The sequence below is a fragment of the Pseudochaenichthys georgianus genome, chromosome 4, assembly GCF_902827115.2.
Source record: "Pseudochaenichthys georgianus chromosome 4, fPseGeo1.2, whole genome shotgun sequence".
Lineage (NCBI taxonomy): Eukaryota > Metazoa > Chordata > Actinopteri > Perciformes > Channichthyidae > Pseudochaenichthys > Pseudochaenichthys georgianus.
The window spans coordinates 45,191,848-45,202,050 of record NC_047506.1 but is presented as its reverse complement, the minus strand read 5'-3'; the positions used below and the strand labels follow the sequence as shown (position 1 = coordinate 45,202,050).

At 45.4% G+C, this 10,203-nt stretch overlaps 1 protein-coding gene across 1 annotated transcript; it reads right to left on the bottom strand.

The window, feature by feature from the left end:
- Positions 1-5,486: 5,486 nt before the first annotated feature.
- pdzk1ip1 (PDZK1 interacting protein 1) lies at positions 5,487-8,244 on the bottom strand. The gene is made up of 4 exons (XM_034080498.2): positions 8,042-8,244; positions 6,902-7,016; positions 6,181-6,267; positions 5,487-5,976 (listed from the first exon to the last, which is right to left on the bottom strand). Exons 1-4 carry the CDS (start codon positions 8,106-8,108, stop codon positions 5,904-5,906), a joined length of 342 nt encoding a protein of 113 aa, XP_033936389.1. The 5' UTR covers positions 8,109-8,244; the 3' UTR covers positions 5,487-5,903.
- Positions 8,245-10,203: the final 1,959 nt, after the last annotated feature.

Here is a 10,203-nt window from a genome sequence, read left to right as displayed (position 1 = left end):
GAGTGTGAGGTCAGTGTGTTCCACTTTAGGTGTGAGGTCAGTGTGTTCCATTCAGGTGTGAGGTCAGTGTGTCCGTATGTTCCTTCAGGGTGTGAGGTCATGTGTTCCACTTCAGGTGTGAGGTCAGTGTGTTCCACTTCAGGTGTGAGGTCAGTGTGTCCGTGTGTTCCACTTCAGGTGTGAGGTCAGTGTGTTCACTTCAGGTGTGAGGTCAGTGTCGTGTGTTCCACTTCAGGTGTGAGGTCTGTGTGTCCGTATGTTCCACTTCAAGTGTGAGGTCAGTGTGTCCGTGTGTTCCACTTCAGGTGTGAGGTCAGTGTGTCTGTATGTTCCACTTCAGGTGTGAGGTCAGTGTGTTCCACTTCAGGTGTGAGGTCAGTGTGTTCCACTTCAGGTGTGAGGTCAGTGTGTCCGTGTGTTCCACTTCAGGTGTGAGGTCAGTGTGTCCGTGTGTTCCACTTCAGGTGTGAGGTCAGTGTGTCTGTATGTTCCACTTCAGGTGTGAGGTCAGTGTGTCCGTGTGTTCCACTTCAGGTGTGAGGTCAGTGTGTTCCACTTCAGGTGTGAGGTCAGTGTATTCATGTGTTCCACTTCAGGTGTGAGGTCAGTGTGTCAGTGTGTTCCACTTCAGGTGTGAGGTCAGTGTGTTCCACTTCAGGTGTGAGGTCAGTGTGTCCGTGTGTTCCACTTCAGGTGTGAGGTCAGTGTGTCCGTGTGTTCCACTTCAGGTGTGAGGTCAGTGTGTCCGTGTGTTCCACTTCAGGTGTGAGGTCAGTGTGGCCGTGTGTTCCACTTCAGGTGTGAGGTCAGTGTGTCCGTGTGTTCCACTTCAGGTGTGAGGTCAGTGTGTTCCACTTCAGGTGTGAGGTCAGTGTGTCCGTGTGTTCCACTTCAGGTGTGAGGTCTGTGTGTCCGTATGTTCCACTTCAGGTGTGAGGTCAGTGTGTCTGTATGTTCCACTTCAGGTGTGAGGTCAGTGCGTTCCACTTCAGGTGTGAGGTCAGTGTGTCCGTATGTTCCACTTTAGGTGTGAGCCGTGTGTTCCACTTCAGGTGTGAGGTCAGTGTGTCCGTGTGTTCCACTTTAGGTGTGAGGTCGTGTGTCCGTGTGTTCCACTTCAGGTGTGAGGTCAGTGTGTCTGTATGTTCCACTTCAGGTGTGAGGTCAGTGTGTTCCACTTTAGGTGTGAGGTCAGTGTGTTCCACTTCAGGTGTGAGGTCAGTGTGTTCCACTTCAGGTGTGAGGTCAGTGTGTTCGTGTGTTCCACTTCAGGTGTGAGGTCAGTGTGTTCCACTTCAGGTGTGAGGTCAGTGTGTCCGTGTGTTCCACTTCAGGTGTGAGGTCAGTGTGTTCCACTTCAGGTGTGAGGTCAGTGTGTTCCACTTCAGGTGTGAGGTCAGTGTGTCTGTATGTTCCACTTCAGGTGTGAGGTCAGTGTGTCCGTATGTTCCACTTCAGGTGTGAGGTCAGTGCGTTCCACTTCAGGTGTGAGGTCAGTGTGTCCGTATGTTCCACTTCAGGTGTGAGGTCAGTGCGTTCCACTTCAGGTGTGAGGTCAGTGTGTCCGTATGTTCCACTTTAGGTGTGAGGTCAGTGTGTTCCACTTCAGGTGTGAGGTCAGTGTGTTCCACTGCAGGTGTGAGGTCAGTGTATTCATGTGTTCCAGTTCAGGTGTGAGGTCAGTGTGTCCGTGTGTTCCACTTCAGGTGTGAGGTCAGTGTGTCCGTGTGTTCCACTTCAGGTGTGAGGTCAGTGTGTCCGTATGTTCCACTTCAGGTGTGAGGTCAGTGTGTCTGTATGTTCCACTTCAGGTGTGAGGTCGGTGTGTTCCACTTCAGGTGTGAGGTCAGTGTGTCCGTGTGTTCCACTTCAGGTGTGAGGTCAGTGTGTCCGTATGTTCCACTTCAGGTGTGAGGTCAGTGTGTCCGTATGTTCCACTTTAGGTGTGAGGTCATTGTGTCCGTGTGTTCCACTTCAGGTGTGAGGTCATTGTGTCCGTGTGTTCCACTTTAGGTGTGAGGTCAGTGTGTTCCACTTTAGGTGTGAGGTCAGTGTGTTCCACTTCAGGTGTGAGGTCATTGTGTCCGTGTGTTCCACTTCAGGTGTGAGGTCATTGTGTCCGTGTGTTCCACTTTAGGTGTGAGGTCAGTGTGTTCCACTTCAGGTGTGAGGTCAGTGTGTTCCACTTCAGGTGTGAGGTCAGTGTGTTCGTGTGTTCCACTTCAGGTGTGAGGTCAGTGTGTTCCACTTTAGGTGTGAGGTCAGTGTGTTCCACTTCAGGTGTGAGGTCAGTGTATTCATGTGTTCCACTTCAGGTGTGAGGTCAGTGTGTCCGTATGTTCCACTTCAGGTGTGAGGTCAGTGTGTTCCACTTCAGGTGTGAGGTCAGTGTGTTCCACTTCAGGTGTGAGGTCAGTGTGTCCGTGTGTTCCACTTCAGGTGTGAGGTCAGTGTGTTCCACTTCAGGTGTGAGGTCAGTGTATCATGTGTTTCCACTTCAGGTGTGAGGTCAGTGTGTCTGTATGTTTCCACTTCAGTGTGAGGTCAGTGTGTTCCACTTCAGGTGTGAGGTCAGTGTGTCCGTATGTTCCACTTCAAGTTTGAGGTCAGTGTGTCCGTATGTTCCACTTTAGGTGTGAGGTCAGTGTGTTCCACTTCAGGTGTGAGGTCAGTGTGTTCCACTTCAGGTGTGAGGTCAGTGTGTTCCACTTCAGGTGTGAGGTCAGTGCGTTCCACTTCAGGTGTGAGGTCAGTGTGTTCCACTTCAGGTGTGAGGTCAGTGTGTCCGTGTGTTCCACTTCAGGTGTGAGGTCAGTGCGTTCCACTTCAGGTGTGAGGTCAGTGTGTCCGTATGTTCCACTTTAGGTGTGAGGTCAGTGTGTTCCACTTCAGGTGTGAGGTCAGTGTGTCCGTGTGTTCCACTTTAGGTGTGAGGTCAGTGTGTCCGTGTGTTCCACTTTAGGTGTGAGGTCAGTGTGTCCGTGTGTTCCACTTCAGGTGTGAGGTCAGTGTGTCCGTGTGTTCCACTTTAGGTGTGAGGTCAGTGTGTCCGTGTGTTCCACTTCAGGTGTGAGGTCGGTGTGTTCCACTTCAGGTGTGAGGTCAGTGTGTTCCACTTTAGGTGTGAGGTCAGTGTGTCCGTGTGTTCCACTTTAGGTGTGAGGTCAGTGTGTTCCACTTTAGGTGTGAGGTCAGTGTGTCCGTGTGTTCCACTTCAGGTGTGAGGTCAGTGTGTCCGTGTGTTCCACTTTAGGTGTGAGGTCAGTGTGTTCCACTTCAGGTGTGAGGTCAGTGTGTTCCACTTCAGGTGTGAGGTCAGTGTGTTCCACTTCAGGTGTGAGGTCAGTGTGTCCGTGTGTTCCACTTTAGGTGTGAGGTCAGTGTGTTCCACTTCAGGTGTGAGGTCAGTGTGTTCATGTGTTCCACTTCAGGTGTGAGGTCAGTGTGTTCCACTTCAGGTGTGAGGTCAGTGTGTCCGTGTGTTCCACTTCAGGTGTGAGGTCAGTGTGTCCGTATGTTCCACTTCAGGTGTGAGGTCAGTGTGTTCCACTTCAGGTGTGAGGTCAGTGTGTCTGTATGTTCCACTTCAGGTGTGAGGTCAGTGTGTTCCACTTCAGGTGTGAGGTCAGTGTGTCTGTATGTTCCACTTCAGGTGTGAGGTCAGTGTGTCTGTATGTTCCACTTCAGGTGTGAGGTCAGTGTGTTCCACTTCAGGTGTGAGGTCAGTGTGTCCGTATGTTCCACTTCAGGTGTGAGGTCCGTGTGTTCCACTTCAGGTGTGAGGTCAGTTATTCGGTGTTTTCCACTTCAGGTGTGAGGTCAGTGTGTTCCACTTCAGGTGTGAGGTCAGTGTGTTCCACTTCAGGTGTGAGGTCAGTGTGTCTGTATGTTCCACTTCAGGTGTGAGGTCAGTGTGTTGTACTATCAGTTTCTGATTCAGTCACACACCAGGTTCAGTACTGCTCACTGTTTATTGTAAAATGCGCCATACTGTCTGAGTGTTTCATTCATAATGGCAGGTCAGTCTTCCATTGATCAGAAAGGAGGCGACACAGCAGTTTGTTAGAAAACATAACTTATTAATCAGCAGAAAGATCATGGGATGGACAGCTGCTTGTCCTCATGTTCACTGCTCCAAATCACAAGAGGGGACTGAAAACATGCTGATACACTAACTGATTAACACAAAAAGTATTAACAATACATATAATATAATTTAAATATTTAAAAAATCAAACAGTCTTAGAAGATATGTGTTAGCCAGCTAAATGATTCAATCAACTACAAATACAAATGAACAGCAGTTAAGGTATTTTCCCCCTGTCCAGAGTTGGTGAGGACGGCAGCCAATAGAATCAGGGCAGGAGGGTCACATGGCGGTAAGTTTGTCCTCAGTGCTGTCCATCACCACGTTGTCGTAAGCATTCCTGTCTTCTTTGCTTCTAATAGATACACGCAATAATAAAACTTAGTTATCAGTATTCATATCCTTCTCTGAAATAACATCACTTATACCACACTGTGGAAATACGATCATATAAAAACTCCACCTAAGTAAAAGTGTGTAAGTATTCTCACAAAAATGTTCATAAAGAATAAGGTAAAGGGGGGAGAACACACACACACACACTTTAGGTGTGAGGTCAGTGTGTTCCACTTCAGGTGTGAGGTCGGTGTGTTCCACTTCAGGTGTGAGGTCAGTGTGTTCCACTTTAGGTGTGAGGTCAGTGTGTCCGTGTGTTCCACTTCAGGTGTGAGGTCAGTGTGTTCCACTTTAGGTGTGAGGTCAGTGTGTCCGTGTGTTCCACTTTAGGTGTGAGGTCAGTGTGTCCGTGTGTTCCACTTCAGGTGTGAGGTCAGTGTGTTCCACTTTAGGTGTGAGGTCAGTGTGTCCGTGTGTTCCACTTTAGGTGTGAGGTCAGTGTGTCCGTATGTTCCACTTCAGGTGTGAGGTCAGTGTGTTCCACTTCAGGTGTGAGGTCAGTGTGTTCCACTTCAGGTGTGAGGTCAGTGTGTTCCACTTCAGGTGTGAGGTCAGTGTGTTCCACTTCAGGTCTGTGTGTCCGTATATTCCACTTCAGGTGTGAGGTCTGTGTGTCCGTATGTTCCACTTTAGGTGTGAGGTCAGTGTGTCTGTATGTTCCACTTCAGGTGTGAGGTCAGTGTGTTCCACTTCAGGTGTGAGGTCAGTGTGTCCGTATGTTCCACTTCAGGTGTGAGGTCAGTGTGTTCCACTTCAGGTGTGAGGTCAGTGTATTCATGTGTTCCACTTCAGGTGTGAGGTCAGTGTGTTCCACTTCAGGTGTGAGGTCAGTGTGTCTGTATGTTCCACTTCAGGTGTGAGGTCAGTGTGTCTGTATGTTCCACTTCAGGTGTGAGGTCAGTGTGTTCCACTTCAGGTGTGAGGTCAGTGTGTCTGTATGTTCCACTTCAGGTGTGAGGTCAGTGTGTTGTACTATCAGTTTCTGATTCAGTCACACACCAGGTTCAGTACTGCTCACTGTTTATTGTAAAATGCGCCATACTGTCTGAGTGTTTCATTCATAATGGCAGGTCAGTCTTCCATTGATCAGAAAGGAGGCGACACAGCAGTTTGTTAGAAAACATAACTTATTAATCAGCAGAAAGATCATGGGATGGACAGCTGCTTGTCCTCATGTTCACTGCTCCAAATCACAAGAGGGGACTGAAAACATGCTGATACACTAACTGATTAACACAAAAAGTATTAACAATACATATAATATAATTTAAATATTTAAAAAATCAAACAGTCTTAGAAGATATGTGTTAGCCAGCTAAATGATTCAATCAACTACAAATACAAATGAACAGCAGTTAAGGTATTTTCCCCCTGTCCAGAGTTGGTGAGGACGGCAGCCAATAGAATCAGGGCAGGAGGGTCACATGGCGGTAAGTTTGTCCTCAGTGCTGTCCATCCTTACGTTGTCGTAAGCATTCCTGTCTTCTTTGCTTCTAATAGATACACGCAATAATAAAACTTAGTTATCAGTATTCATATCCTTCTCTGAAATAACATCACTTATACCACACTGTGGAAATACGATCATATAAAAACTCCACCTAAGTAAAAGTGTGTAAGTATTCTCACAAAAATGTTCATAAAGAATAAGGTAAAGGGGGGAGAACATGCTAATGATTTAGTCGGGTTGTTCCTACCTGACAATGTCCAGGCTGGTCTCGTACGCGTTTTCCTCCGTCATGACGTAATCATTTTCTCTCAACGACTTCACAATGCTCTTCTTCCTGCAGACAGATGCACTTTATTACAATGCATTATTTTAAAGGTAATAAGATGTATCTATAAAATTGATCAGAAAATGAAGATGTTAGATATACCGGGTCATAATCCTCTGACACAAAAACTGATAACTGAAAAATGTTGGGATTTTTTAGCATTTATTTTCTCAGTATATGGCTTAAAATCATGATTAATATAAATATTAAATTACTTTGATTATATTTTGCATCCATTTCTATTTGCACATTTTATTAAATCATTCAAAAGCGCCCAGAGTTCAGATGTTCGCTGTACTGGGACACACAACTGAGAGTATTTGTCATGTTTGCTCAATGGAAGGTTGTTGATTAACTTTCCTAGTTGGATTAACTGACTGATTTATGTAAATGTTAACCTTAAGAATATTACAATTCTAAAGTGAAGTGCCCCTGTAACACTGAACTTTGACCCCTTTGTGGCCCGGTTTGGGCTTTCTATTCTATTCTTCTCTTATACTGAACTAAAAGTGCTATACTCTTGAACATTGTCTTGTTCTCATTTGTCCCCCATTGAGTGTGCCCCTCACATTAAACCCCCCCCCAGTAAAACGGTCACTGGTTGAGTTGACCATGATGCAGGCTTCTGTAGCTCTCCTCTGACCTGGGCTCCTCGCACCAGGCCTTCTTCACCAGGAACCCGACGAAGGACAGGAAGAGGAAGCCGCAGACGGCCATGATGCCGGTGAGCCACTGAGGCAGCGCTCGATCACTCTGAGCTTCACACAGACACAGGTCAGAGGTCAGCATAACTCTATAAACCATTACCTCCAAGACATGCCTGCACAACCCAAGTGATAATAGTGAAGTCAAAAGTATAATGTTCCCACTAAAATGTAGGGAAATAGATTTACTAAAATAATACAATACCACTAGCACACATTTGAAATGAAGTGCAGTACATTAATCAGTGTTGGGTTTAATAATAGACGACTAACGCGTTTCACAACGTGTGTCTTCTTTATATAACCCCAATAACGATATTAACAGTAAATAAAAACGGCTTCCTTGTACACTTAAATAAGCAAAACTTCAATCAACTTGTCACTAATATTGTAGAGCTGAAACATTGATCAAAAGCAATATGGTAATACTATCTGTTCATTGTTATAGTATTTTCTCTGGTACACATGCCGAACATTGCCGGTGTTATCTCCTGAAAGACTATTTCTCTCTTGCTTGATATTCAGTGATGAGGAGTACTAAAGAGCAGTACTACTTAAAGGTATTTTCTTCTACTCTCTATTTCTACTAGATTCTTAATTTACTCAAATCAAAAACATATAATCAACACGATGATGGCATATTATTCTAGTGTAGATGAGGCTACACATATGCAGTCCCTATGCTCCACCTTTAGCTGCAACATTGTGAAAAACAGTATGAATGAGCATAGTGAGTACTTTTATTTATTTTAACTGTGTGTTTGTTATGATGGAAATACCTTGAATACATAAATATTTCTACAAAATATATTTTAACTGAAGTAAAATATTTGAGTACTTCTTTCACCACTTCTTGATAAACTAACATGTATTTTTCAATTTCAGTACATTCTGAAATGTATACATAAATGTGTTCATAAGAAAACAAGCCGATTGATTGCTATTGAAAATCTCTGAAACACTCAGTGACACGGCTATATATATATATTCTATTCCTTTCATAATGTCAGCACTGGTGTGACTCAGTTAAAGAGCTATCTGTGTTTTCATTGTTATCGTCAGTAAATGTGGAACAGTACCTGTCTGGGCCGTCACCGCTGCCACGCTCAGCAGCAGACAGCAAACCGCCGCACACACTTTCCCCATGGCTGGTCCTTTGGCTGTGACTGAAGAAAAACAGAGTTATGAAGAAAGAAAAACAAAGCTAAACCTGAAGCTTCAGACGGTGTTAAGTGTGGAGCGAACAGCAGAGTAGATCACTGCTCAGGTGTTCTGTTAATGTTTAACAGCCTTTATCTGCTCTGTGTGTATGGCCTATGTCTCTGTTTCCTCTCAGACACTTAGAAGTCAATAACCTACAGACTAGTTTCATCTATACGTTTGACATATTTTCAGGTATACTTTATACAACTTGGGATGGAAAGATGTGTTGGCTTCATATTTAATACATCTTATATCTTTAATCAATGTGGTTATAATTTGATATACTGATTAAGAACTCTCTAAACAAGTTAACAAAACACATCTTCTCATTTTTAGCAATAAACCGTTGATTTGTTAGATGTGAGCATTGCCTGCAGATTTGACCACTTTAGCTATCGAGCTAATGAATATTTGCTTACAAAAAGCTCTAGAAGTTGTTAGTTGGGTAAAAAGGGCCTGAAAGAAGCACTTGGCTGTTTCTAAGTGGGTTTGTTGGGAGGTGGTGGGAAGTCAAAGGTTGGTTAACAGAGTGTCTTAGGTAGTCAGTCCTGTTGCTGCATGCGATCTGCGATTTACGGAGGCCTGCCCGTCGCGAAGAGACGGAGCGGCTCCACCTGTTGCTGCCTCACGATCTACGGAGGCCTGCTCCCACCTGTAGAATACGGCTGTACTGGAGAGGTTTTTACCCCGGAGTCGTCGCGGAGAGACGGAGTGGCTCCACGCCTCGGGCTTGGCCTGCTTCCACCGGGCGTGTGCTGCTGTGCGGAGGAGGATTTTACCACCGCTGGGGCCTGCTTTCCACCTGTCCTGGTTCTGCTGTCGCAGAGGCCTGCTTTCACCCCGGGGATACCACGGAGGGACCGGAGCGCTTCCACGCTGCTGTTTTCGCCTGTCCTTTGCTGCTGTGCTAATTTTGCTCCAGGAACATCGTGGATACTGTGTGCTGGTCTGGGAAAATGGCCCATATCGGGATTCTGCTGTGCCTGTTAACTGTTTTGGACTATGAGGAGATCTCTAGTCATTCTGAGAAGTCTACTGGATTCAGGTCTGTTCTGCCACCCGCAGTGGGCAGCCCCTGCAAAGGTTCGGATGTGTTGCTCAAACAATTACCGGTTGCCTTGTCACAGACAATCTGCTCGACAAAATATGTTTGTCTTTTTTGTTTTCCTGCGATGATGGTTCTTCAGGACTGCTTCTTAAGCTCTAATCACACTCTCGCAGACTTTTCCGGTGTTTTCGAAATTAGATGACAATGTATGTGTGTCGTTTAAGGGGAAAAGATGCCTGGTTTTGTTGTTGTTATTACTGTCAGGAAATGTACAACCTAACCCTGGTCCGCCCAGTAGTAGTAGTCAGATCGCTACTCCTGCTGATTTTAAAGCTAGGTCTGGGTTGAGTTTCATCCACTTGAATGTGCGCAGTCTGTTAGGTAAACTAGATTTTGTCCGTATCTGGGCGAGCTCGACTGACGCTGACGTCATTGTTTTATCAGAAACATGGCTAAACAAATCTATTTTGGCCTCTGACATTGCCTTAAATGGTTTTAATGTGTATCGTACCGACCGGCCTAATAAAGGTGGCGTTGCCATTTATGTTAAGAATAAGTTCAGTGTAACCACATTAGTTTCCAAATCGATCAGTAAGCAAATTGAATGTTTAGCCTTAAATATAGAAGTGGCAAAGGGTCAACAGGTCATGGTGGTGAGTTGTTACAGACCCCCCTCAGCTGTCAAAGACTCCTTGTCTTCACTAGCAACTCTTTTATCACAACTAGACTACAAGGAAATAGTGCTACTTGGAGAGGCCTGGGCAAAGGCTAGGCAATCAGGCTCAGAGGTAGAATGGCTGCATTTTAGGCAGCTAAGAAATAGCTTCACTTCACATATCAAAAGTGCTAAATCAAAGTACTATCTGTCAGTAACCACAAAGAATCTGAATAATCCTGGAAAATGTTGGAAAGCCATTAAATCGTTATCCACTGGCGATATCCGTAATGAGCTACCTCCGTGCATTCCCACAGCATCTGGCACTATATCAG

Bases quoted from the DNA above. Each gene is read 5' to 3' on its own strand.
- pdzk1ip1 (XM_034080498.2), bottom strand. From the start codon at position 8,108: ATGGGGAAAGTGTGTGCGGCGGTTTGCTGTCTGCTGCTGAGCGTGGCA. The intron at 7,017-8,041 runs GTACTGTTCCAC...GTCTGTGTGAAG, and splicing joins AGCGGTGACGGCCCAGACAG to CTCAGAGTGATCGAGCGCTG. The intron at 6,268-6,901 runs GTCAGAGGAGAG...ATCTGTCTGCAG, and splicing joins GCCTGGTGCGAGGAGCCCAG to GAAGAAGAGCATTGTGAAGT.